Here is a 26,207-nt window from a genome sequence, read left to right as displayed (position 1 = left end):
TAAGTGGACTTAGCAGCAAAGCACTTCAGGGAAGAATTGCACACCACCCAACATTCCTCAGGTGAAAATAGGGACATTCTAGTCTACATCAATAATACTTCATTCCGCCCCCGCCCCCCCACTCCAGCACCAGATTTAGGATGGTGCAGGTAGTTCGACTGCACAGGGTGCTGAGCTGAGCCAGTGAATAGTGATGATGATGATGATGATGATGATGTCTCTGTACACCTGGGATGAAGAACAGGGGTCCACCGTCCCTCAGATCATGTGGTGGGCCGGACTATATTTTTGGGGGGAAATGAACGAATTCCTATGCCCCACAAATAACCCAGAGATGCATTTTAAATAAAAGGACACATTCTACTCATGTAAAAACATGCCGATTCCTGGACCGTCCGCGGGCCGGATTGAGAAGGCAATTGAGCCGCATCCAGCTCCCAGGCCTATGTTTGCCTACCCCTGATGAAGAAGGTGGGAGGCACTTCTACGGATGAGACTCTGGCACTTCCCACTTTAAAGGACCAAGGACTTGTGCACCCACTCCCAGCCCTCTTTGCCCACTCCCACCAACCCCCCCTGGCATCCATGGCAATGCCTCCCCCCATGCAAAACACTGACAGGGCCCAGGAGGTGGAGGTGTGGGGAACACGCAGGCAGCCAAACACAAGTGCACACTCCGGGATCACTGGGCGGGGTGGGTGGGTGGGAGTGCAAAAAGCAGCAAAGGATGTGGAGAAGGGCTTCTTGCAGTGGCGATCAGGGAAAGCCAAATGATGAATGGCTGCAGTGTTTCTGTGGTGATCCCAGCAAAATCAGGGCAGTTGGAGGGTATGGAACTGGGTGTCAGAATCGGCTATCCTTAGGTGCCACTGTGTTTTCTTAGGCAGGGACCGATAAATGACTGCTATTTCTGCCCTGTCAGCTTCCCTTCCCCACCAGGCAACAACACTTGTTAATCTGTTCCTGCCTGCTAGTGGCAAACCCCAGCTTCTCTTCCTTTCTCCTCTGCATGAAGTAACTTGAACAACACTGGATTCTTGCCAAATAGAGCACACACTGATACCAGCCTTGCTGGAGAAACTGAGGGCTGGAGTTAGCGCTGGAGCTGAGCCGACAGAGAGCATTGCCAGTTGAGCGCAGGCTGGGAAGAAAGATGGCTGTGCTGAATGCACGCAGTGTCCTGGTGACTGGGTCCAATCGGGGTATTGGCTTGGAGCTGGTGAGGCAGCTGGTTGGGAAAAGCAACCGGCCAGAATGGATCTTTGCCACCTGCCGGGACCCAGAGGGACCACGTGCCCAGGTGAGCCACAGGATGTACACTGGGACGAGTACAGAAATGAGGGTGGTGCCAAGACACTTGTGCCTCAGGCAAGTGCCCCAGGCAAGCTTGTTGCACTTCCCATTCCCAGGGTCTGACTGCTTAAACACAATTTAGTGGCCCCCTTGAGTGCTTTGACAACCCTTTCTTTTACAGAATTAGGGAAGAATGAGTAGGAAAGAGATTTGGTATCTCTCACCCCTTGATCTGAAGAACATTTAAAGGAAGAAGTGATTATGCTATTGGGGGTTGGCTATTACAAGAACAGCTCAGATTTTGAAACAAATAACCTGAGTTAAACATTACTAAATAGTCGCTTCAGTGAGGATTTTGTCTGTGTCAACGTGCTTACAATTGCAATGTTCGTTCGTATGCAATTGGATTGGAAGAGTGTGGAAAAAGAGCCTTACAACTTGTCAAAGAGGTAATGTATCATTTAGCTTGCAGGTAGGGACTGTCTTCTTATAGTGGGGTGTGGGTTACGGATTCCAAGCCCCAAGAGGTGTCTGATCCCAAGGAAAGCCCCTGGGGTTAGGGGGTGGAGATCCACCCTCTGAAGGAGACTCAGGCAAGCTCTCAGAAATGCCTCCCTTTACCTCCCTTCCAGATATGCCCCCCTTGCTTCTCCACCTCTGTCACTTTCCCCTATTATGTAAAAGCCTCCCCCTTCAGGCAAGGCTGGTGGAAGTAAATCTGATACTGAGCCAGCACCCACCCTGCTTCCGTTGCCTAGGACAGAGACACCAGTGCTGGCCCATCCCGTCCTTCAAAAGGAAGGTGCACAAGGCATGTCCCTTGTTGGTTCATAGCTTGTGCTTAGCCAAGTCTTTAATCTCTTATGTAACCCACCGATCCTTGCAACCTGTGACTAATCTGAAAATAAAAGCTAAAATCACGAGTTGCAGTTAATTGGGTGGGGAGAGGCAAGCAACACTTATGCAATCAAAATCAAAACCAGGACAAAAATTATTCAGCAGATCTTTGTTTGTGGAACACATAGAAAAAACAAGTACAGTGGTACCTTGGGTTACATACGCTTCAGGTTACATACGCTTCAGGTTACAGACTCTGCTAACTCAGAAATAGCACCTCGGGTTAAGAACTTTGCTTCAGGATGAGAACAGAAATCGTGCTCTGGTGGCGCGGCGGCAGCAGGAGGCCCCATTAGCTAAAGTGGTGCTTCAGGTTAAGAACAGTTTCAGGTTAAGAATGGACCTCCGGAACAAATTAAGTACTTAACCCGAGGTACCACTGTACTCAGTTTCCCTTGATTCTTTAATAAAATGTGGGTTTGCAGCCTAAGCCTGTGTATACACTATACCTTTAAAGCACCTTGAAGTTCTCCCCCCCCCCAAATCTTGGCACTGAATTTTGTAAAGGAGCTGAGAACTGTGGTTCTGTGAAGGGTAAACAACAGCGACCAGAATTCTTTGTTTGGTGCTTCAAATGCCTTTCAAGGGTACAGAGTGTTCACAGCCATGGCTTTATCACCACTTCCTTCTTGATTACCTAATGAAGGAGAGGTATTTCAAAAGTATATCTTGTAACCACCTCCACCCTTGTGGACAGCAGGATCTAGAATCAATCTAGACTAAGGTTACCAGATTTTTTTCAATGAATCCAGGGACACTTTTCAACTTCCTATTAAATAAATGGATTTTGTCAGAAGACTGATTTGTAAATCCGGGGACTATCCCCGGGAAACAGGGACATCTGGTAACCTTAATCTAGACTGAAAACTGTTTGTTAAGAATGAGAACGAATTACTGGTATTCCAGATTAAGGAAAAACTACATTTTTGTGTTACGAATGGGTTAGTGTGTACACAGCCCAAATCATCTACTTTCTTGTCTCCAATTGTAAATAATCCCACCTCTAGGGCTTGATGTTGCATCCTAAATCTATGGTCTGTGCATCTTCCAGGTCTTGAAGGATTTGGCTGCCAAGCATCAGGGAGTGGAGATTATCCCACTGGGTATGTGTTTGCCCCCCACCAAATTGTCTTGCCCCGCTCTTCCCACATTGCCAGAGACAGGAGCTGAGATTCAAGGTCATTTCGCAAGACTACTTTCCTGCAGGATATGTTCTGAAAAACAACTTAAATATATAAAAGTCAACTCCATTGTCAACAGTTGCTGAGAGGAATCCTCACACCTAGGATTCATCTCTTTTTCTTTAACTCTTTCATTTCCTTTCTGCCACATCAAATGATGAACTGCATGATGTGAGAAAGGGCCATTCTCCTCATGGACTGTAGGCAGAACCCCCAAACAGTCCGAGCACAATCCAGTTCAGCTCTAAATAGAGAGCAAAACTCAACATCATTGAGCCTTTCTATTTGCATTATAACTTTCAATTATATGACACACTATTCCTTATCTAGGCACCTTTGTACTCCTGGCGATGACTCCACCTCTGATATTATGAGTAACTTGTAGGTGTTGCAATATTGACAAAAAAATTGTTTTTATACTAGTTCAAAGAGTTCTAGGCCTCTGCCAGAAGACTGCACCTTAATCCTTCGTGGGATTGTTGCTATTGGGTAGCTGTGCATTGCCTTTAGGCAGCTACAGCTACTGAAGAAAAAATATGTGAATAAACATGCTATTTCATGCACCCCAGTCTCTGAGCAGTGAGAGACTCCAGGTGTTCCAATGCTTTCCTGGGATTTGCTTTTCTTGGAATGAAGGTCAACTAAAACTGCGGTGCCTTTGGGATATATGGTTTTATTTTATCACACATATATACAACTTGAGCATAGGATGGATGGGCTCACAGTGTTAACACTCCACAGATATGGCCTCCCCATTAGGTTTCCAGGAAGATTGTCAAGGCACATCTTTGGGTCCAGCGCAGAGCAAGGCAAGCCTCTGTCTCCAGCTTCCAGTATCAACCAAAACTCTCTCACACAAAGAGCTTCTCTTGGCCTATTGTTCTCCATCCATTACTGAATTGCAGCTGGCAGCCTTCTCAATGAAGAACCTTCCAGGCTGACTTTGCCTATCCTAGGCTCTCTATTGTCACTAAAGGTCAAGGGTGCCCAGCTGTGGTTTATTATGTTCATTATCTTTGAAAGTGCATGTAGTTCTTAAATCTTTTCCAACATGGGCTTCTTATATTTAAGACAAGTAACTTGCAACTTATGTGTGCTTAACATGCGCAATTTCACCTTTATGTGATTGAAGGCCAGCTGGTTGAAATCACACAAACTAAATGCACAGAAGGCAGAGAGCTTAAAATCTCTTTTTGTGCAGGGTTTTCCCAGCATGGAAAGAGCTTTTAAGCTCTCAGACTTGCCTTCTGGGTAGAGGTTATACTGTTTAGTGTCCTGGCCCCAATGTAAGGTTGCTTGTGCAGAGGCAGCTCCAAGGGTGTATATGTGGTTTTGTGTATACACATCATCCCTGGAATGTAACCCCTGCATAAAATGTGAGTTACCTGTATCTATTGTCTTCCAGTTTCTGGAAATTAAATCTCAGGGGGTGGAAATGGAACAATATTTGATGCATATCAAATTCCAATTCTTCCTTCTAAATATTATCATAAGAAAAAGGCTTATAATGTGTTGATTTGTAGTGAGAGAAAAAGTTGGACTTATGAAATTCTTCTCTTTGCTGCTGAAGACACTTCTGAGCCCTCTAGCATCAAGGATGCTGCAACCAGAGTCACTGAACGGCTTAAAGGGGTTGGGCTGACCCTTCTGATAAACAATGCTGGAATTGCAAGGATAAACTTAGTTATGGAAGCTGAGACACCGGAAGACATGTCTGAAGTGTACAAGACCAATGTGATTGGGCCCATGATGGTGAGCCAGGTAAGGCTACCTGGTTGTTCCTCCTTCACAGAGATTTCTTGTCCTGTTGCAGATCCCTTAATGTTGGAGAAGTAGGTGGCCTGATGTCACTGCTTCCTGGTGATGGGGTGATCGGCAGCTGGGCCTTTTTCATGGAGAAAGGATAAAGAACTAAGCTTGTAATAGCTGCATGAGAGAATAATATTTAACAGTGCAACCTTCGTGGTAATGGAGGTGATGGGGGAAGATTGAACCTGTTGAAGTAGGAGTTGTAGCTGTTATGTGCCCCCTTGGCTCAGTGCCCTGTGTGGAGGGAACTGCCTGCACTACCCTAAATCTGGCACTATGGCCAGTCTTCTCTACAGCATGTGCTGCTGTGTGCAATTCTTTTCTCTTCTTCTCCAGGCATTCCTGCCCTTGCTGAGGAAGGCATCTCTGGAAAGCCCCCAGAATGGGATGAGCTGCAGCAAAGCTGCCATTGTCAACATCTCTAGTGAAGCTGGCTCCATCACAAATCTCTTCCTGTGGGAGAATGGACAAGTTGTCAATTACCGTTGCAGCAAGGTATCAACACATCACAGACAAGAAGTCAGTTTTGTGCAGTGTTCTTCAACCTTGGGACTTCAGGTGCTGTTGGGCTTATAGTGCCCTGTGCAACACTAATATCCAGCAGGCCCCACCACCTCTTGCCTTCTATTGGATGTCACTGCGGCGCCTAACGTTCTGCACTCGGTGCAACTGAACTGGTCATGCTCCCCTAGATACATCTTTGTCTCTGACAATTGAATAAGCAGGCGGAGGATTATAGGAGTTGTGGTCCAATAAAATCTGTGCATCCAATTTAAAGAACACTGGTTTAGTGGTCAGTTATCCAAGGGGCATGTTTCTTTTGCTTTGAAGGTGCTGGCCAGGTAATTATACATTTTTATATAAGTATTTACATATCTCCTGACCTTCATGACTATGGGCCAGTCTCCAGTTGGCATTTTTTTGGGGGGAGGGGAAGTTTCTCAAGAACCAAGAGGCTAGACAACCGCAAAGACTCAGGAATGAACATTATTATCTGGCCCATTTTTGGCCCATTTTGGAACACTGCATTGGCTTTCCTGGCTGACTATCTTAGCGGGGTGACTGACAGAGTGACTATTTTGATGCTTCTGGATATTTCTGTGTTTTTTTATGATATTGTTAGTATTTTGCTTAAAAGACAAATAAGTTAAGGTATAATCATAAAAAGAGAATTCCCTGGATCGCTAGATCCAGGTTTGGGGCAAGTACTCTTTGATGAGAGAAAGAACCCCAGCATGGATTTAAAATAACAAAACACGCAGTAACGTAAAGCAGGGAAATATAGCTTGTTAGACCTTTAAAATACCCCCTTCTAAGTGGCTTCCAAAGTTCCCCACTTCCTTTAGCATAGAAAAGACCAAACATTTGGTAAGTTAAAAATGGTTTACTTATAACCTCTTCAAAGGTCAGATTCATACAGCAGTAATAACACACAGGAAGTGAGAATTAGGTTCCTAAGTGGTGATAGTTTCTAAATTATTTGTATAGAAACACAAAGGTGGCTTGCTTAAGCCACACTGTCTGAGCTTGGAGCATCCAGCTTAGACCTCCTGACTAGTGGAGTACTCATGGTGGAATGGGGGAAAGTGGGAGAACAAAGAGCTTGATAACCCTTCCTCCCAAGGACTGACCTAGCTAAGCCTGGCAGGACAAGTTCCCTAATCTAGGGAAGGTCATAGCTGGTAAACCCACTGTAGATGGAAAGCGGTACAACTAGCCACAGAAACCATCTGTATCTTTCGTGAAGGACTACATTGCAAAATCTACAGAAGTGCAGCATTTCAGTTGAATATTGGTTTGGGAAATGGAAATAATATTGGTTCAAATTAAAATACAAAAGGGGGAAAATTATCCCCCATCCTTAGCTGTATCATTCAGCTACATGCTTCTGGTATGTCTCACTCTTAGGCTGCTCTGAATATGCTGACGCGGTGCCAGTCCCTGGGATATGCTAATGACAAAATCCTGTGCATTGCACTGCATCCTGGGTTTGTGGAGACAGACATGACAGGTGGAGGGGTAAGTTATTTGTGTCAGAATCAGATCACCATACAAAGAACATTGCAATTATCTAACTTGTTTGGCCTACATTGAAATAAGGGTCAGGATGGATAATGAGTTTATTAACTTGTTTGTGTTTCAAAAGAGTTTTAAAAGACATTCTCTAGTAATATTAGAAAAAAATTAAAAATAAGAAAGCCTTTGATCTGATGATCCAATCCAGCAAGAAAATAGTCACACACACTGGTGGGCTACAATCCAGCATTGTGTTAGGAATGCTTAAGCCATTTAAAAATTCAACTCTCTGCTGAATTGTGGCTAGATCCATAACTCTGACCAGAAAGATGCCCCCGATAAGTCAAGAATCAGTCTATGGACTCAGCTACATTCATCACAATAATGTGATTTGAATGTGTTTTAAACATGCAACATCAGATGGTGCCAGAGAGTGAGAATTGTTTAACTCTCATTGGAATTTTTTTCTTTTGGTAAAAACGATCTAATTTCTGACTCATTTACAGTGTTGTATTCCTGTGTTTAAATCCACCCTGTGAAGGTAGTGCCAATTCCCTACTATTTATTTCCAGAGCTAATTGTCTGGACAAGGGCTATTGTGGCTGATAGCAACTGACAAGTATTAAAAACATACAGTGTTTCCTGACTATCATCATTTTGTGGGAAGGATTCAGGCACATCCCAGAACTCTTGGTTCTGATTAACTAAAGCAAATTAAAGGGTTCTATTGTGCTTGTGAAACATAATCACTTAAAAAAAAAGAATCTGAATGTTTGTGGTTTGGAAAGTGATGGGGAGGTGTGTTCAAAAGTGTGTGATGAATGAATGAATAACTGTTGGGAAGACATCTGCAAAGGAACAATATTACCAAGCTGAAAGGTTGGGCTTTGGTTTCAAAGTACAGAAAGTACAAAAGGCCATTTGATTTAGCATTTGTTTTTCAAGGTAGTTATTGACAGAAGAAAGTCTAGCCGGTCTTGCTCAGAACTAAGTTCCCATTGCATTCAATGGGGCTTACTCCTAGGTAAATGGGGTTCGTGATTGCAGCCTGATTAGCTGGAGTGGGGATATTAGAAGTGCATTAAGAGGAGGGGAAGAAGACAAGGCAAGGTATGACAGATCTACTTAGGAGTATGCTCAAGTGAACACTATGGGAGCTGACTTTTGAGTAAAATAGTAAGGAAGGGAAGGGAAAAGAAAATTTCTAGTTGACTTCTAGAAGCCTTTGGTGTTATTGTGAAATGCTTGTGGAGCTCAAGGTGGTACGTGTGGTTCTTTCTCTCCTCATTTAATCCCCACAATAACCTGTGACATAGGTTAGGTTGAGACGCAATGAGTGGTCCAGTGATCTTCATGGCCAAGTGGGGATTTGAACCCTGATCTCCCAGGTCCTAGCCTGACACTCTCACCATTGCACCACAACGGGTCATTAATGTCTTATTGGATCACCCTTATCCACAGATATAGAGAGCAGTCGTCCAGAATGCTTCTCTTTTTGTGTTTGATGGACGGTGCGTGAATGTTGTCCCCTGTACTCTCAGTTGATGTTACTTATGTTTTTTGACACTCTTTTTTCTTTTCTTTTCTTTTACTCACAAGTCCCTGTGTCACTGTTCTTTCTTTCCAGTTTCTCACAGTGAATGAGTGTGTGCAAAGCATCCTGAAGACCCTTTCCCATCTCTCGGAGAAAGACACTGGGACTTTTGTGAATTGGCAGGGGGATGTACTTCCTTGGTGAACCCAAGATATTTAGCTGCCTGATGTGGAGTAGCAAAGTGCCTCAGGGTGCATAGCCCCAAAGCGGATCACATTATTTTGACACCAGAGGCAGAAACACCACAAGCTCCTCTCTGTCTCCCCCAACAGTAAAAATGCAACAATAATAAATTACGGAACTATGAAAGACACCTCATTTGATACAGTCAGAAGTGGGACAATGCATTTTGCTGCATGTGAAAGACCCCCATTGATTGTTATTTTATTTTTTAAATAATGTTTTATTTGGTTTGTAACAATATAGCAACACAACAATTCAACAATGCATGGCACCAATACATTCTCAATCTAATAACAGATAATAGAAAAACAAAGGGTGGAAAAGGGGAGCAAGGTAAAGGATCTGTGAGTTGAAAATCATACATTTATTATATATATATGAAATATATATATATATTAACATAATATAATGTATAACATTTCTTATATATATATTAACATTTCATATATATTTGTTAGAATAATTAAAACTTAGAGATTCCACTGAATCTAGATCAGGGATGATTATTACTAAATTAAATGCTTCCTGTATTAGTATATGAAAGTTAGCTATATTTTATAAATGTGAATATAAAAATGAGTATGAATATGATTATGAATGTGATAGGAACGAGAGAACCTGGGAAAAGGAGACCTGGATGCTCAATATCTTTTGCTTTTGTAGTTATATCAAGTTGTTGTTGGGGATTGTTTATTATCTGGAATGCTTGCATGGGCAGCCTATAAATAATAAATTATTATTATCATCATCATGCAGAATTGTTGTGAAGTTATCCTTTTGTTTCTGATCTATTAACAATAATAATCTATTCATTAGTTTTTCCAATAGAATGATATCCCACACACTTTGTACCAGTCGTCTACATTCCCGCCAGAGATGTCCAGCTGTAATAAGAGTAAATTCTACACAAATTCAGTGGGGAGTCCCTAAAGTGTTTGGATGGCACCTTGGGTTACAGATGCTTCAGGTTACAGACACTTTAGGTTACAGACACCGCTAACCCAGAAATAGTACCTTGGATTAAGAACTTTGCTTCGGGATGAGAACAGAAATCGCGTGGTGGCGCAGCAGCAGCGGGAGGCCCCATTAGCTAAAGTGGTACCTCAGGTTAAGAACAGTTTCAGGTTAAGAACGGACCTCCAGAATGAATTAAGTTCTTAACCCGAGGTACCACTGTATGTCTTTTTCCAGAAAGTCCTGCAGCCAAGCAGGTGTTAAATCTATTGCTCTGACTTCCTTTGGACCACCATCAGCGAGGCTGAGAGGGGATCTTGTCATCTGGGCAGCCCAGGACCTCCATACACACTGCCCAAGTTTGCACAAAAACTACAATATTCATCTCACAGTTGGCTGCGGTGGAATTTTAGGGAAGTATGTCCTCATTACCATTTATTTCAATGCAAAGGAAACGCAATGCAAATGGAGAAAAAGTGTCATCCACTGTGTATTGTTTGTGGAGTGAAAACTGCAGTGGATACAGATCATATTTGTGGAAATGATTTCCTTTCCAGACATGAGACAAATAAGCAAATATTGGCCAATTTCCACTCCCATTTCCATTTCCATCATAATTATTCAATATCCTGTTTCATACTGTACATTTTAAAGCACCTTGGATGTGGTGGTTAAAGAGAACTCCAGGAACCTGGAGGTTAGCTGGGCACAACAAGAGGAGCCACTTCTTTTCATCTGTTGGGTTGCAGATCCTTCCTTGCGTTGTTAATTCTGTTATCAGCAGGTTAGGCACTGCTTTTCTTTTGAGTGAAGACAGAGGCAAAGTAGGTGTTGAGCAGTTCTGCCTTCTCTCTGTCATCCAAAACATTTCTCCATCTTCTCCATGCAGAGGACCTACTACTTGCTTGTTCTTCTTCTTGCTTCAAACATAGCTGAAGAAACCTCTTTTAAAAAATTAATTTCAACCTATCTTGCAAGCCTGGGATCATTATGAGCTTTGGCCCTGCAACTGTTGGCTACTCGTGTATACTCCTTCTTCGTGATTTCCTCTTTCTTCCATTTCTTATACATGCCCTTCTTAAATCTTAGCTTATCTGCAAATTCTGTATGCAGCCACACTGGTTTCTTTAGATGCCTCCCACTTTTCTTTCTTATTGATATTGTCAGCAATATTTCACCCATCCATCTGGGACTCCCTCCTCTCTGAGTATTTCTGACCATGGGATCTCACTTAAGCTTTTTGAAATCAGTCTTCTTAAAGTCCAGAGTGCATGTCTGACTGCACTCTTGTATTTTTGTATCTGGTCTGTTGCCAGTTTGTCAGACACAGGATCTGAGCAGAGTCAGGGGGCAAGCACTTTATGTAACCTTTTGGGGGAGGACTTGAGTGCTTAAAATATCCATCCTTGGGTGCCACCGAGCTTTCTTAGTCAGACACAGGAAGATGAGAACTTCTAAATTCAGTCTGCCAACTTCCCTCCCCCATTTATCCTGTTTCCTTCTATTACAGTGAGACTCAATAAAAACCAGTCTGCCAGGTGGGAACTTGGCAAGTTACTGGGCTGTTGCCAAATGCAGAACACGAGCTGACAGAAGAACAAGCAGCTTATGTAACCCTTGCTAGATAAGTTGAGAGCTACATTTGGTGCTGCGGTTGGGCTGACAAAGGGATTACTCTGTTCAGCGCAGGCTGGGAAGAGAGATGGCTGCGCTGAATGCACGCAGAGTCCTGGTGACTGGGTCCAATCGGGGCATTGGCTTGGAGCTGGTTAGGCAACTGGTGCGGAAAAACAACTGTCCAGAACAGATCTTTGCCACCTGCCGGAATCCAGATGGACCACTTGCCCAGGTGAGCCCCAGGCTGTGCATTGGGATGAGCATAGAAACAAGGGGATTCCCCATGATGTCCAGAAGATAGCGCCAAGGGCAAGGCTTTTTATATTTTCCATTCTTAGAGTGAGGATGGTACCTTAAGCACAGATTAGTAACCCCTTTTTACACACACACCCCTTTTCTTTGCAGAATTAAGAGAGGAGTTGGAAGGAAAATGGTTGATTCCTTTCACCCAGTGATTTGAAGAGCATTTAACAGAATCGTCTCAATGGGTGTTGGAAATTACAAAAATAACTCACATTAAACATTCCAAAATACATACCATATGATGAATATCACTAAATAGTCAAACACATTAACTTCATTGTCTCTGTCAAATTGCTTAGAACTGCAATATTTCATCTTATTAAATTATGAATGGGTGGGTGCGAGGTTTAAAGAAGTTTCCCCTCAGCATTTTCTTGTATAAATCATAGAATTGTGCATCTGGAAGCAACCATGAGGGTCCTCTAGTTCAACCCCCTCCAATGCAGGAATCTCAACTAAAACATGCTGACAGATAGCTATCCAACCTCTGCTTAAAAACCACAAATGAAAAATCCACCACCTTCTGAAGGAGTCCATTCCACTGTAGAACAGCTCTCACCATCAGAAAGGTGTTCGTGATGTTTAGTTGGAATCTCATTTCTTGTAACTTGAATCCATTGGTTTGGGTCCTACCCTCTGGAGCAGAAGAAAACAAGATTGCTCCATCTTCCATATAGTTTGTGTGACCTTAAACCCACCCAAGGACTTGCCACTCAGAGTAGATCTCTTTATAAAGCACAAGTTTAAGCTGACATACTTTCTGCAGGGCACTTTTGCAAATGCTCTCCATGCTGAAAACCAAAACCAGATGGGACTTGATCTTTTCCATTCCTATCCCATTTCAAATAGTTCAGACTTCAGGACTTGCTGTTCCATCCTAAGTCTGTACTCCCTGTATCTTTCAGGACTTGAAGAATTTGGCTGCCAAGCACCAGGGAGTGGAAATCATCCCACTAGGTATGTGTTTGCCACCCCCTCCTCAAATTCACTTTTCCCACAGTGATTTGGATAACAGTTGATATTCAAGGTCATTTTAAAATATTGCTTTTTTAGCAAATAAAAAGTGCATTCCCTATTTTTGTTGTTTAGTTAGATATGTTTAAGGTTTTATTGAATTATAAAAGAAAAAGAATATAACAAATAAATCCAAGTCCTCTGTCATATTACAGAACCACTCATCAAGCTTTAACAGCTGAACAAGATCAACAGAAGAACACAGTTTTTGTAAATCACAGTTTTGTGGTCTAAATTCATGCATTGGTACAGGCAAAGAACATTGCAGGTCATTTGGGGTAGTGTAAGTGATAAATTACGCATAAGTAAGTTTCACTGAGTTCAATGGAGCGTACATCCAAATAAATTAACTTAGATACAAGTTAGATTAATTAGTGATAGATTTGAAAATAGTTTCTGAGGTCCTTCTCCAAGGGTCTTCTGCTGGTTCCCTCATTGTGAGAAGCGAAGTTACACGGAACCAGGCAGAGGGCCTTCTCAGTAGTGGCACCCTCCCTATGGAACACACTCCCTTCAGATGTCAAGGAGATAAAGAATTACATAACTTTTAGAAGACATCTGAAGGTAGCCCTGTATCAGGAAGTTTTTAATGTTTAATGTTTTATTATGTTTCAATATCTGCTGTAAGCCGCCCAGAGTGGCTGAGGAAACCCAACCAGATGGGTGGAGAATAATAATAATATGCAAATCACTGACGGATATCATACCAAAACATCTACAGGACTCCAGCCAATGAGGAGACAATAACTATAGGAAAAGTTATAGATGGACTTTGTTTAATTCTCAAGAACCAAACATGAGATGTGCATAAGTATTATAGAGAAGATCCTTCCTTCTAAATATTATCAACACAAAAAGGCTTCTGTTGATCTGTGACAAGAAGAGAACGGTCTTACCTAAAAAATGGGATTTATTCTTTGCTGCTGTAGATACTTGTGACCCATCCAGTATCAAGGCTGCAGCAACTAAAGTCACCAAGCGGCTGAAAGGAGCTGGGCTGAATCTTCTGATTAACAATGCTGGGATTTTAAAGCTAAGCTCTCTTGAGACAGAGACACCAGAGAACATGTCTGAGGTGTACAAAACCAATGTGATTGGCCCCATGATGATGAGCCAGGTAAGGCCATCCTATTGTACCTTCTTCACAGAACCTTCTGGCCATGATGCAGAGCCCCTAATGTTTCGAAACTGTACTGTTTTCATAGAGAAAGGATACCGAACTTTAACAGCTTCATGAGAAACTTACATTTAAAGTGCATCCTTCGGGGCTTGTGGAGATCATAGGGGAAGGTTGTACTTGTTGAACCAGGTGTTGCAGCTCCCTTCTGGACAAACCATGAGAGAACTCTGGTATACCACCAGCAAGTAACTGCTGGGCTCACGGTTTCACTCATACACTGAACTTTGAACTGGTGTCAAGATGCCCAGTCCTCTACATGAAGGATGCAACTGTGTGTAATTCTTTTCTCTCCTTCTCCAGGCATTCCTGCCCTTGCTGAGGAAGGCATCTCAGGAAAGCCCCCAGAATGGGATGAGCTGCAGCAAAGCTGCCATTGTCAACATGTCCAGTGAAGGTGGCTCCATCACAACTGTCTACATGTGGCATTTGGCACACGCGGTCAATTACCGTTGCAGCAAGGTGTGGACACAGAAGTACTGCAAGTTAGAAGCTAGAAATTGATTTTTCTGTTAATTTCACCTGACGGTGTTGACAATAGTCTTAAAATAATGCAGTCCAAAATATGCCTCCCTGACCCTTGCCTATCTTGGTAAGTAAATATCTGGCCATAGGAGGGATTCAGCCCCCACTACGGAGGACCTGGGACCCTAGAATAGATGTCTGACAACTGCCCCCGCTCACGTGAGCACCTGAGATGTGATCAAACAAAATGATTTATTTAAATTAATCAACAATGGCAGGAACAGGAAGAAACAGACAACCCCACAATGGTACTTTCAACATGAAAATCTTCCCACATCCCCTCATTGTCTAGAGGTGCCAATGAATGTATTTGGCTTCACTCACAATTAACCCAAAGAGTCAAACTATTAGCAGGTGTCCATTCCTTGCTCCACAGAAATGTAAAAAAGAAAGTGCATTAAAATACATTAGCCAGAAGATGGCAGCAAAAAGGCTTCCCTAGGTTCCTGCAGCATTATCAATAAGAACAGCGAACCAAGACCCACGCTATTAGAAGCCATCCATGGTTGTAAATGGCATTCAAAACAAAACCAAACGCAAAACAAAACAGGAACTCACTTGGAATTCAGTCAGAAAGAATGAGCCAACTTATTACTGATTTCTGCCAATAGAAATTACAGCATAGAATCTCTACTGCAAAGCTTATTTCATTCATTCATTCATTCATTCATTCATAGAAAGCAATATAGTTTCAAATCAAAACAACAAAATTAGAAAATATAATATCAATGTTAAGATTTAAACAAAAAATAAAAATAACCTGCTAATAGTGAGAGCATTAAAACATATCTCAGTAATATAGAAGCCTCCTTTTTAAACTCAAACCATCCTGTGGCACTGGGTTGCATTCTAGGAATGGACGGATCTTTCAATGTCGGCTTTTCTCATTCTTTCATCTTTTTTCAGTTTTCCCCATTTTCCCATCAGTTTGTGATTTTTAATATGCATTTTTGTGTACGACTTCCCAAGCAATCCCACCTAATATAACACACTTTTATACATTATTTTCACCACCAAAAGCATTATTGTATGCATTCTCCCTAATATATGCTTTATGGTACTCATGCTTTAATTGGACAACTGCATCACAAAATTCAGAGAATCACAAATGTCAAAGGATTGCTGCATTTCAGTTTAAATATTGGTTCAGGAAATCAGATAGGTTCACATTAAAATGGAGAATGGGGGCAAAATTCTTACCAATCCTTAGCTGCATCTTTCAGCCCCTTGCTTCTGATATGTCTCTTTCCTAGGCTGCTCTGAACATGCTTACACGGTGCCAGTCCCTGGGATTTGACAAAGATGAAATCTTGTGCATTGCGTTGCATCCTGGGTTTGTGCAGACAGATATGGGAAGTTCAGTGGTAAGTGATTTGTGGAGGAATCTGAACTCTATGCATATTTACTGTATTTAACTCATTTGGCCTTACATTGAAGTAAGAATCAAGGTGTATAATTAGTTTCAAAATCAGCAAGGAAGACATGAATGGAAATAACCCCCCTCCCTTTGGTGCTTCAAAAGAATATTTTTTAAAAAAAAAAGTTGAGGAAAGCCATTGGACCAATGTTCTACTCCAGGAAGGAAATAGAGTCACACACACTGGCTACAATCCAATATGTTATTAGGTGTGCTTAAATTCAAACTCCAGGTCTCTGCTGAATTCTGGCTGGATACCCAATCATCGTAGAAAGATACTCCAGGTAACTTAAGGATTGCAGTGCTCTACCATTATCTGCAGATGTTGCTCCCTGGCAGTGGCGTAGCGTGGGTTGTCAGCACCCGGGGCAAGGCAAGTAATTTGCGCCCCCTAACCCGTGGATTTGCGCCCCCTAACCCGTGGATTTGTGCCCCCTAACCCATGGATTTGCCCTAACCCCAGATGTTGCGCCCGGTGTGGCCCGCCCCCCCTGCACCCCCCATGCTACGCCACTGCTCCCTGGGCAAGGAGTTTATCCTCTTAGTTGTTGTGGCCGATAGCTATTGCTAGATAGATAAGCCTTGCCCATAAAAACTAGTAGCTATCAAAACATCCTTTGCCACTGAATAACTATGTTACACTACATTCTGTTTTATAGATGCCTCCAGAAAATCAGCAGGGAAGACATGAGGGGCAATAGCCTTCACTTTCTGCTCCCCTCCCTGCAAGCAACTGGCATTCAAGTTAAATTGCCTCTGGACATTGTCACATGCCTAATCATAGACATGTTGTTGTTGTTGTTTAGTTGTTTAGTTGTGTCCAACTCTTCGTGACCCCATGGACCAGAGTACGCCAGGCACCCCTGTCCTCCACCGCCTCCCGCAGCTTGGTCAAACTCATGCTGGTAGCCTCGAGAACACTGTCCAACCATCTGGTCCTCTGTCATCCCCTTCTCCTTGTGCCCTCAATCTTTCCCAGCATCAGGGTCTTTTCCAGGGAGTCTTCTCTTCTCATGAGGTGGCCAAAGTATTGGAGCCTCAGCTTCAGGATCTGTCCTTCCAGTTAGCACTCAGGGCTGATTTCCTTCAGAATGGATAGGTTTGATCTTCTTGCAGTCCATGGGACTCTCAAGAGTCTCCTCCAGCACCAGAATTCAAAAGCATCAATTCTTCAGCAATCAGCCTTCTTTATGGTCCAGCTCTCACTTCCAATCATAGACATATCTCCCATGAATTTGGCTCCCTGGGGAAAGAAAATCAGTTGCTAGTGGGACAAAGAAAATGGAACAAGAATTCTACCTGTCCCCTAGGAGACTTTGGTGTCAGACTTTGTGATGATGATACCCGTGCTGTTTGTCACTCTTTTTAAAAAATATACTCACAAGTCCTTGTGTCACTCTAGTCTGTTCTTTTTCCCCCAGGGACAAGCCCCACTGACATTGGATGAGAGTGTGCGAGCAATCCTGAAGACCCTTTCCCGTCTCTCTGAGAAAGACAATGGCACTTTTGTGAACTGGGAGGGAAACACCCTTCCTTGGTGAGCCCAAGATATTTTGCTGCCTGAAATGGAGCAGCCAGGTGCACAGGCCCTGAACTGAGTCAAGTTATTTTTGGCACCAGAAACAGAAAATCTGACCTCTCCCCCTGCCTGCAAGAACAAAAGCAATAAAAATAAATTACATAACTAACAATCTGCTGCCCTTTCATGACACCCCAAATCAACTGCCTGAGATGACCACCCCACTCAATCTAACAGCCTGCTTATTTACATAGTAGGGATGATGCAGAAATTAAATTCATTTCACATTTAAAGCCAAATCTATCTAAAACCTTATGAAACAACGTGAGAATGGAAACACAGCCATCCTTCAACATTTGCACTTATATGTATTTTGTGATGCTGTTCTTCAAATCAGTTTACAAAAATGCATATACATCTACATACATATGCACATAACAGTGCATATATTAGTGAAGGTAACATACAAAAATGTATATTTTAGTCAAAACTGTTTTTCTCAGCTTAACCCACCCTACAGGGTTGTTGTGCGAATAACCTAGGGAAAAGGAGACCCACAAATGCCACCTTGAGCCCCTTGGTGAAAGGTTGGGATGTGTGTAAATGTAACACTGAAAAATAAGGAATAATAATAATAATAATAATAATAATAATAATAATAATAATAATAATATCTCTTCTATCTGCCTGTGCCCAAATTTCAACTGAGAGAGCAGGGCAGGTTTGGAATAATGAAAAAAGCCCAACTTAAAAATCAAAGAAAAATGAAATTGAGACACAGTCAGGATATTCAGGTGTATAAACATTGGACTTTACTTGTAGATCCTCAGCAAATCCCACATGTAGCTGTCTGCTGAGACAGGCTTGCCTGGGTGGGGTCAGGGGCAGATTTAGGGCAGTGTGAGTGGTGGGCATGCACTGGGCACTGAGCTGAAGGGGTGTCCTCTCAAAGCCCAGTAATTGTGGGTCCCATATAAAATAACACAAGCCCAAACAACTTTGGTCAAAATAGTCAAAACTGTTAGAGCTTAGCCACACTTACCTTTCCTCCGCTTTTTCCAGCACAGTCTGCAGTATAAAGCTGTGTGTCCAATTGCCCTTTTTTCTTCTTCTCCAGAGCTTTCCTCACAAAAGCCCACTCTTTAAAGCTCAGTCGGAGAAAACAGGAATCTGTGGAAAACCCAAATTGATGTTTGCTTTAACTGAGCACTAAAGAGCAGATTTTTGTAGGGAAAGGTCAGGGCAAAAAGCAACAACCCCAAACCCCAAACAAATGCGCAGATATGGAGCATTGAACCACAGACTTCTGCCTGGAAAGAGCGGGGTAAAAGGTAGGTGTAAATAAGCCCTTAATGAACTACAGTACTGTGTTTGCCATTATTACCTAGCTTTGGGTTGTCTTGCTCTTGGGCGGGGTGTGTGTGTGTGTGTGTGTGTGTGTGTGCGTGTGTGACTCAGGGCCATTTTACACACTGCATTGATCAGGTCAGGGCTCCTTGACACGCATACTTATTTTAAAACATTTTATTTTAAAACATTTTAAAGCAGAGGTGAGGAACCTATCTAGCTCCATGAGTCAGATCCTTATCAGGATTGGTGTGACAGGCTGAATTTCACAGGTGGCTGGCCACCCATCAATCACCTTTTGATCAGAAAGGGGTTTTCATCGAATCCTGCTTAATGCAGCAGCATTTAACACCCCCCAATCATCAGCTCACAAGTGGGGGGAATTAAATCCTACTGCATTGGTTGCACACACCAGTATCCTGCCAATGCAGCCAATGCCAAGTCTCTGAGGGACTTGGTTAGCATTTGACAAACGTGCTCTGGCCCAGGGGTGAGAAACCTTTGGCTCTAGTGCCTACATCTGATGTGCAAATGACAGTGGGGATGGAGGGAAGCAAAAACTGCCCTTCACCCACTGACCTCTTCCAGCTCCTTTCATTCTTTTCTTTTTATAATGCATTTTCATACTGCCTTTCTTCAAAACCACAATTTAAAAATATTAACACAAATGAACAGTACAAAATATTCTCAGGTCTCCTTCAGGAGCTGCCAGTACCAGCTTTGTGGCCTGGACTTCTCCACCTCTGTCTTCCCTTGAGACACACAGGTCTTAAGGAGCCCCAGGGATGATGGTCTTAAGTAGCCATGCCTGGTCTTAGACATTTTACTGCTGGCGCTGAAAAAGTAAATGGCTCCCCTCCTTTCCATTCCAAATACAGAAGATGACTGTGCTGGCAACTGAATCTTACTTCAGCACTGGGGATGGGACAGCATCTTCCACTGCATCTGAAGGCAGCCAAGCACAGTGAGGTTATGCTGGAAGTTGGAAGCCAGTTTGGCATCCCTACAAGCAGGTCTGTGCAGAGCTTGTCTGAAGCCCTAGTCTGATGCTAGTATGCAGTAACACAGGTCCAGATTTTACTATCAAAGACTCGCAGTGCGTATGGACAGGCATTTCGCCCATGGTCGTTTCACCCATTAAGTCCCTGGTCGTTTGAGGGGCCCATTCTTGACATGACAGTGTAAGTCCAGCAGGCCCTAGCGGGCTGCCCCATCCAAATTAGCCCTCCAAGGCTTGGGCCAAGCATACCTAGCTGCCTCCCACCCCTCTTCATGGGCCTGCTTCCAAAGTCAGCCTGTCCAGACTGCATCACTTCAACTGTGCATGAGAACTCCCCAAACATTTCCAGACTTTCCAAGTGTCCATATTTTCCAAAGATGTCCCCGATTTAGAGAAGCCATCCTGGTTTCTGATTTAATCACGGTTGCCCCGTTTCCTTAGGATGTCCCTGTTTTCATTGGAGAAAGATTAGAGGGTGTAGTTATCCAACCCTCGAGCCGTCTGAAGGCAATTCTATACAGTATAGGAATTTTTTTTTAATGTTTTATTATGTTTTATATATGTTGGAAGCTGCCCAGAGTGGCTGGGGCAACCCAGTAAGATGTGTGGGGTAAAAATAGTAAAATTATCATTATGAAATGGGGTGTCCCTATTTTCATCAGAGAAATGTTGGAGGGTATGCATTCCCCTACACAGAAAACCTGGGCTGTCAGAGAGGAAGCCTAGCTGTAACCCTTCCCTCAGACTCTGGAAAAATATTGTGCGTATAGGTCTGCCCGGCTGGCTATTGTGCTTTGCGAAGGACCCCTGTTGATGTCAGAATAGAACTGTCCAAGTTTTAGGCCTTGTGTTGCTACTAAGTTGTGGGCCTGGTTAATGCTATCAGCTTGGTGACAGGCTGTGAAAGGAAAGAGTGTTGATGGCTTTAATATTTATAGAAGGGGGTATGGATGAAGTAACACCATTTTGATTGATCTGGGAAGCAAGAGGCTCTGATTGGCTGGAGATGCGAGTCAGTGAAGAAACGGCAGTTAACTGTTGGGAAAGTCAGTTGATGAGGGAGATTTGAGCAAACACCAGAAGCAACTGAGGGGAGAGCAGGTAGCTGAGCTCTGGAGATGAAGCTATTCTTTTTTTTTTTTTTTTTTTATAATATATTTATTAAAGTTTTCAAATAAAGCATATATTAGATAAGCACTTATCATTGTCCATTTAACATCTCTCAATTGTTACATGGGACTCCCCCACACCTCCCGCATACACTTACATCATTATTAAATTAATTTCAAACAAATTATCATTTAACTCATCTTAATTAATAATCTTAATTTGGTTTGACATATAATTCAGCCTTAAATCTAATTTAATGGTAGACAATTGTCTGCACTGGCATCCGATTCAGCACTCAGCCAAGTTACAATATTTTTGTAAATAAATCTTAAATTTCCTCCAGTCTTCTTCCATCCTTTCTTCTCCCTGGTCTCGAATTCTGCCGGTCAGGAGATGAAGCTATTCTTACCCAGCTTGGTAGCTATTCTTTGCTGGTGACATTCAGAAGAAGGGAGCTGGTGGCTGTAGTAGGCCAAGTGGCTGCTCTGTGTAAAGGTCTTAGCTGAAGAAGGCTGTGCAATCAGGTTTTTTAAATCAGCAGCCAGAACTACAGCCAGAGGAACTTTGGGGCCACAGGCAGGTTGTCCCCAGCACAGTGCCGGATTTATGTATAAGCTAAACAAGCTATAGCTTAGGGCCCCATTCTCTTGCCCCCCCCCCAAAAAAAATATTGAAAGGAAAAAAACCTGTATGTACATTTCCAAAATATAAGATAAAATAAAATAAAACCTACATACAGCAACAGTGTTTTGTGTTGTGTAGGTCCATAAATTACCATATAGCATATATTCAACGCAAAAAACAGCGGCAATTTGTTGTTGACAAAGGACAGCTGGACATATAAAGGGCCCCATTACCTTCAGCAGCTTTTAGGGCCTCATCAAACTTAAATCCAGCCCTGTCCCAGCAGCTGGACTGGGTTGTGACGTGTGGATTTGGCTGGAGTGGAGACTTTGGGAAATTGGACTGAGATAAAAGCCACTTAGAGGCTAGTGTCAGTAACGGTATCTTAACTGCTTAGAAATTGCAATTGTGTTCATTTAAAATGCCTTTATAAATATCAGTGTCCTGTCATCTATCCCTTTAGTAAACATAATTTAGTTCATCCGATGTTGGTGTCCATTTCATACCTACGGTAATTGTATTTTATCATGGTTGGAGGCAGCTTCAAAGGCATTCTAAGGAAATGGTAGCAGTAGAAAAGGGTCACATTGAGGAACTCTTAAGTTTTGGTGGCAGGGAGTTTGATAAACCCTGCAATATAAAAAATTAAGATGCACAAATTCCTAAACTGAGACCGAGGGGCTACTTTTCTTTTCGGTTGTGGCAGCAGATGAATCAGTTCTTCCCATGCAGACAAATTGCATTTTCTACACAGGATTTTTTAAAATGGAAGATAATCTGGTCAAGTGAAGCCTTGATTGTATTATTTTACCTGTTTGCAAACCGCTTTGAGGTTTTTTAAATAATCAAGCAGTGAATAAATGTTAGAAATAAATAAATAAAATGAAGAGCAAACAACATGAGAGGGTTGCCCACCTTTTCATTTGACCCCTGCAGGTGTGACCAGCACTGATACCAACTGGAGAAAGAGTACTGCACTTTGCTGTAGGTAGCAGTGTGAGGAGAACCAGGTACCAAGAGCTACCAGATGAGCCAGTAGCCAGGGCCAAAGAGGAAGTCAGAAGAACACAGGGCAAACCAGAAGCTAGGATCAAGAAGCAAGCAAACAAATAAAGTAAATATAACTAATTGTATTTAATTTACTTGCAGGTGCAGTGTAGAATAAAATCAAATATAAAATATGAAAGATTACAAACTCAGTAACTGAACACATTCAAACTATTTCTATGATTATACAGTTGTTATTCCATGAAATGACTAGGTCTTTAAAAGCCTTCTTTAAAAACAAAAAAATCAATAGCTGCCTAAATATCAACATGGTGGCATTTGTCTAATTTCAGTTGGCAACTCAGATTAGTTACGTTTCACTATTCTAATTAGTGTTGTGTGTAATTTTGTTCATAGATCAGCATTAAACTTATATTTTTAATTATATGTAGATCTCCCCAGAAAAAGGAACCAGTGTTCCAACACACATTGACCTGTAAGAAATCTGCTTAGCTAGCACTTTTGAGAACAAGTTTTTCCCTTTTGCATTTTTTTCAGGATTGAGAAGACCCTTACATTGTGTATCACTCTGAGACTGTGTTTGTGAGAAGGCACAATAGTGACACAAGACAAAAACAACTAACAGACAGGCTAGGTCATATAAAGCAACCAGAAGGAATCTCTGCCACACAGAGCAGCTAGAAGGAAGTTTTAATATTTTCAGCAGAACTTGTTGCATTTATTGAAATTGAAGTTCATCTATTCAGGTATTTGATTGCCCGTGGTGCTGGTTTCCCATTGCAGTGAGGACAATAACATTGTGCTTTCACCAGGGAAGGGTTTCCCCATTGATGTTTACAAAAGTGCCAGTGTTTTTCTCTGAGAGACACGCAAGGGTGTTTAGGATCTCTTTCACACCCTCATCCACTTTCACTGGGGCTAGTATACCCTGGAAAAGGAGAACAGGTAAGCGATATATCTCTTGCACTGTGCAAATATGTAATGATGACAAATGGGTGAAAGCAACACACTATTATTTATTTTATTATTTGTTCATTTCTATACCTCCCTTCATCCAAGGATCACAGGGCAGTTTGCACTTGCACCAAGTTCACGTATCAAGGGCAACCAGAGAAGCATTCTCTTGACAAATGCTCCAACATTCAAACTCTGGGCATTTTGGAAGCAACGGATATCTGCCACTGGGCTGGTGTTTGCCAGGCACAGAGTTTAGAACATGTGTGATCCTAGGGTATAGGGCAGGAACTGAACAGTACAAGTAAGTACAAACTTTTGGGCTGCTTGTTCTTCCTCTGCCGCTGCCGCTGCCGCCACCACAGGTTTGTGGTGTGGTGAACCAGCTTATACTCGAGTCAATAAGTTTTCCCAGTTTTTTGTGCTGAAATTAGGTGCCTCGGCTTATATTTGGGTTGGCTTATACTCAAGTATATATGGTATTATCCACTCTGAGCCTCAGTTGGACGTGGGCCAGTGTTTCAGTGCATTTGATGACCTCTGGGAAGTGCAGGGCACCATGAACCACTTACTTCAAAATTTCCCATGTCTGTCTGTAACCACCCAGGATGCAGCGCAACACACAGGATCTCGTCTTCAGCAAATCCCAGGGACTGGCACCGTGTGAGCATGTTCAGAGCAGCCTAGGAGAGAAATATGCCAGGAGCAGGAAGGTGGTGAATGATGTTATAGGAATTCTAAGGTCTTATATATATAAAATAAATGTTCATAAATGTACAAGGCAAACACATACATAAGTATATAAACCACGTGTCTGAAATAGTACAGGAGAACAATCCTGAAGCCATTTTGATTCTCCCAAATTGACCTCAAATATTTCTCTGCCGAGGAGGAAGGAAATGAGGAAAGCTTTCCAATTGACTTTGGACTGTAGGTGCTTACAGTCTGGCAAGTATCTGTTAAGCTGATATGAGTATGTGTAAGAGATTCAGGAACTAAGTATTTACCATCTCAAAGGAATGGCCAGGCTACCCAGAAAAAGGAAAAGGAGCCGTGATCGCCTGGAACTTCCCAGGGATCAACCGGTCAATCCTGATTGACCTGTTGGACATCCCTGATTTAAATGGATGGGCCTAGGCCAATTTCCTGTACAGGGGGGGGGGGCAGAAAATTTAGTCTGCTCATAGCTGAAATGACTAGAAATATATTTGAAATTTATGAATTCTGACTGTCTGGCCATTTCAATCATACATGTGAGAGCAGGTGATTGTTCTGCTAATGACTGGGGCGGGGGCACACAAAATAATGATAACTCACATTTTTTGAATAGATATCTGTACCCCAATCTCCTGTAGATAAAGGAGGCATGTAGCTCCCAATTTTCTTTGCCTGGGGTACAGATATATCTGTTTAATACAGGAAACAAGATCCATGAGCACTGAGGCTTTAGTAGAAATTTAATTTGGCCAACTTTGTATTACAGTACAGTGGTACCTCAGGTTAAGTACTTAATTCGTTCTGGAGGTCCGTACTTAACCTGAAACTGTTCTTAACCTGAAGCCCCACTTTAGCTAATGGGGCCTCCTGCTGCTGCCGCGCCGCCAGAGCACGATTTCTGTTCTTATCCTGAAGCAAAGTTCTTAACCCGAGCTACTATTTCTGGGTTAGTGGAGTGTGTAACCTGAAGTGTATGTAACCTGAAGCGTATGTAACCCAAGGTACCACTGTACTGGCTTTTGGTGAAAACCTTTGAGTTTCTGCCCTTGGGAAATCTGATTTTTTTTTAATTGACCCCTTACCTTCCTTGAGTCCCCGGTAAGAAAAGCCAATCATGGCTTTATTCAAATGGTAATTAAGCCAAGAGATGCAACACTTTAATAGGCATAATAGATTTGCTGAATCATGAACTTTGTATATGTACAGAGGCTATACTAGTTGTTTGACAAAGTTATGCCCTGCACTGGAAACCTTATTCAAATTTATTTATGTAAAATTGGGAACCATTGAGGGAAATGCAGTGAGAAGTACTCCTTTTGTGTGTTTGTGTAAAATTGTAGGTTGCCCTAAATAGTATTTTACTTACAACAATGATATATACATGTTTGTATGCAGTTTTGCCTAATATACACCTTTTTGCACAGCAATATCCCCTAATATAATGTACGTTTATGTAATTCATGAATATATGCATTTTTGTGCATATTACTTGGCTGGAGACCTGCATTGCAAAATGTGGAGAAGTATGAATTTTGGAGGGTGGCTGTGTTTTGGTTCATGCATTGTTTTGGGAAGTGGGAAGGGCTTTAAAAGCAAATTGAACTGATGTTCTGCCCCACTGGCAGGAGTTAGTTAACAGGAGGCATCTGTAAGAGTAAGGCAGGGCCACGGAACCTGTGATTTTCAAGATATTTCCGGACTGCAACTCCCAATAGCCCCAACCAGCATGGCCAACGGTCAGGGAAAGGGATTATAGGAGCTACAATCCAACAACATGTGAAGAGCTAAAGATTCTCCAACCTTGGGCTATGTTACTTTACTTTTTAAAGTAGGAGTAGATCTGGTTAATGTCAGGAGCTCGTCCTACACTCAAGTAGGACCCTGGTAGAGTCACATGCCCGACTGGCATGTTCTCTCCCTCCTGGTCATTTGTTCAGGAGCTTCAAAA

The 26,207-nt window shown here is 42.4% G+C and overlaps 4 protein-coding genes and 2 long non-coding RNA genes across 12 annotated transcripts in view; 3 read left to right on the top strand and 3 right to left on the bottom strand.

Annotated features, from left to right (window-relative positions):
- Positions 1 to 4,918, bottom strand: part of LOC310768439 (C-signal-like) — a 35,367-nt gene extending 30,449 nt beyond the window's left edge. Inside the window, exon 1 of the mRNA XM_083626544.1 lies at positions 3,417 to 4,918. Within this exon, the coding sequence (XP_083482670.1) occupies positions 3,417 to 3,522 (106 nt within the window). The 5' untranslated portion in view covers positions 3,523 to 4,918. The remainder of the gene's footprint in view (positions 1 to 3,416) is intronic.
- Positions 1,030 to 9,082, top strand: LOC310768449 (C-signal-like). Of its 3 annotated transcripts, XM_083626565.1 has the most exons (7): positions 1,160 to 1,300; positions 1,475 to 1,608; positions 3,242 to 3,293; positions 4,942 to 5,132; positions 5,517 to 5,675; positions 7,089 to 7,199; positions 8,824 to 9,082. In XM_083626565.1, exons 2-7 carry the CDS (start codon positions 1,555 to 1,557, stop codon positions 8,932 to 8,934), a joined length of 678 nt encoding a protein of 225 aa, XP_083482691.1. In that variant the 5' UTR covers positions 1,160 to 1,300; positions 1,475 to 1,554; the 3' UTR covers positions 8,935 to 9,082. The 3 variants fall into 3 exon arrangements, with proteins under 3 accessions (XP_083482689.1, XP_083482691.1, XP_083482690.1); XM_083626563.1 differs by lacking the exon at positions 1,475 to 1,608 and having other exon boundaries at positions 1,030 to 1,300; XM_083626564.1 differs by lacking the exon at positions 1,160 to 1,300 and having other exon boundaries at positions 1,315 to 1,608.
- Positions 9,083 to 11,356: 2,274 nt separating this feature from the next.
- On the top strand, positions 11,357 to 17,671 carry LOC310768448 (C-signal-like). The gene is made up of 6 exons (XM_083626562.1): positions 11,357 to 11,776; positions 12,753 to 12,804; positions 13,791 to 13,978; positions 14,342 to 14,500; positions 15,817 to 15,927; positions 17,402 to 17,671. The coding sequence occupies exons 1-6, from the start codon at positions 11,630 to 11,632 to the stop codon at positions 17,519 to 17,521; spliced, it is 777 nt and encodes a 258-aa protein (XP_083482688.1). The 5' UTR covers positions 11,357 to 11,629; the 3' UTR covers positions 17,522 to 17,671.
- Positions 16,501 to 22,601, bottom strand: LOC310768462. The gene is made up of 3 exons (XR_014551334.1): positions 22,509 to 22,601; positions 18,542 to 20,956; positions 16,501 to 17,223 (listed from the first exon to the last, which is right to left on the bottom strand). It is a non-coding gene; the product is annotated as an uncharacterized lncRNA (long non-coding RNA).
- Positions 20,822 to 26,207, top strand: part of LOC310768458 — a 21,465-nt gene continuing 16,079 nt past the window's right edge. For 3 of the 5 annotated variants that reach the window (XR_014551324.1, XR_014551325.1, XR_014551326.1), the window contains exons 1-3: positions 20,822 to 20,947; positions 22,517 to 22,694; positions 23,126 to 23,533. This is a non-coding gene — a long non-coding RNA (uncharacterized lncRNA). Of the gene's footprint in view, positions 20,948 to 22,516; positions 22,695 to 23,125; positions 23,534 to 24,149; positions 24,321 to 26,207 lie in introns of those variants that run through there. The other 2 variants (XR_014551327.1, XR_014551328.1) reach the window with 2 other exon arrangements.
- Positions 23,247 to 26,207, bottom strand: part of LOC310768446 (C-signal-like) — an 11,468-nt gene continuing 8,507 nt past the window's right edge. The window contains exons 5-6 of the mRNA XM_083626559.1: positions 24,115 to 24,225; positions 23,247 to 23,516 (exon numbers count right to left, since the gene is read on the bottom strand). Of these exons, the coding sequence (XP_083482685.1) occupies positions 23,394 to 23,516; positions 24,115 to 24,225 (234 nt within the window). The 3' untranslated portion in view covers positions 23,247 to 23,393. The remainder of the gene's footprint in view (positions 23,517 to 24,114; positions 24,226 to 26,207) is intronic.

Source organism: Podarcis filfolensis (genome assembly GCF_964270895.1).
Source record: "Podarcis filfolensis genome assembly, chromosome: 8".
Lineage (NCBI taxonomy): Eukaryota > Metazoa > Chordata > Lepidosauria > Squamata > Lacertidae > Podarcis > Podarcis filfolensis.
Note: the sequence above shows the minus strand (reverse complement) of the source record. Positions and strands in the feature narration are given on the sequence as shown.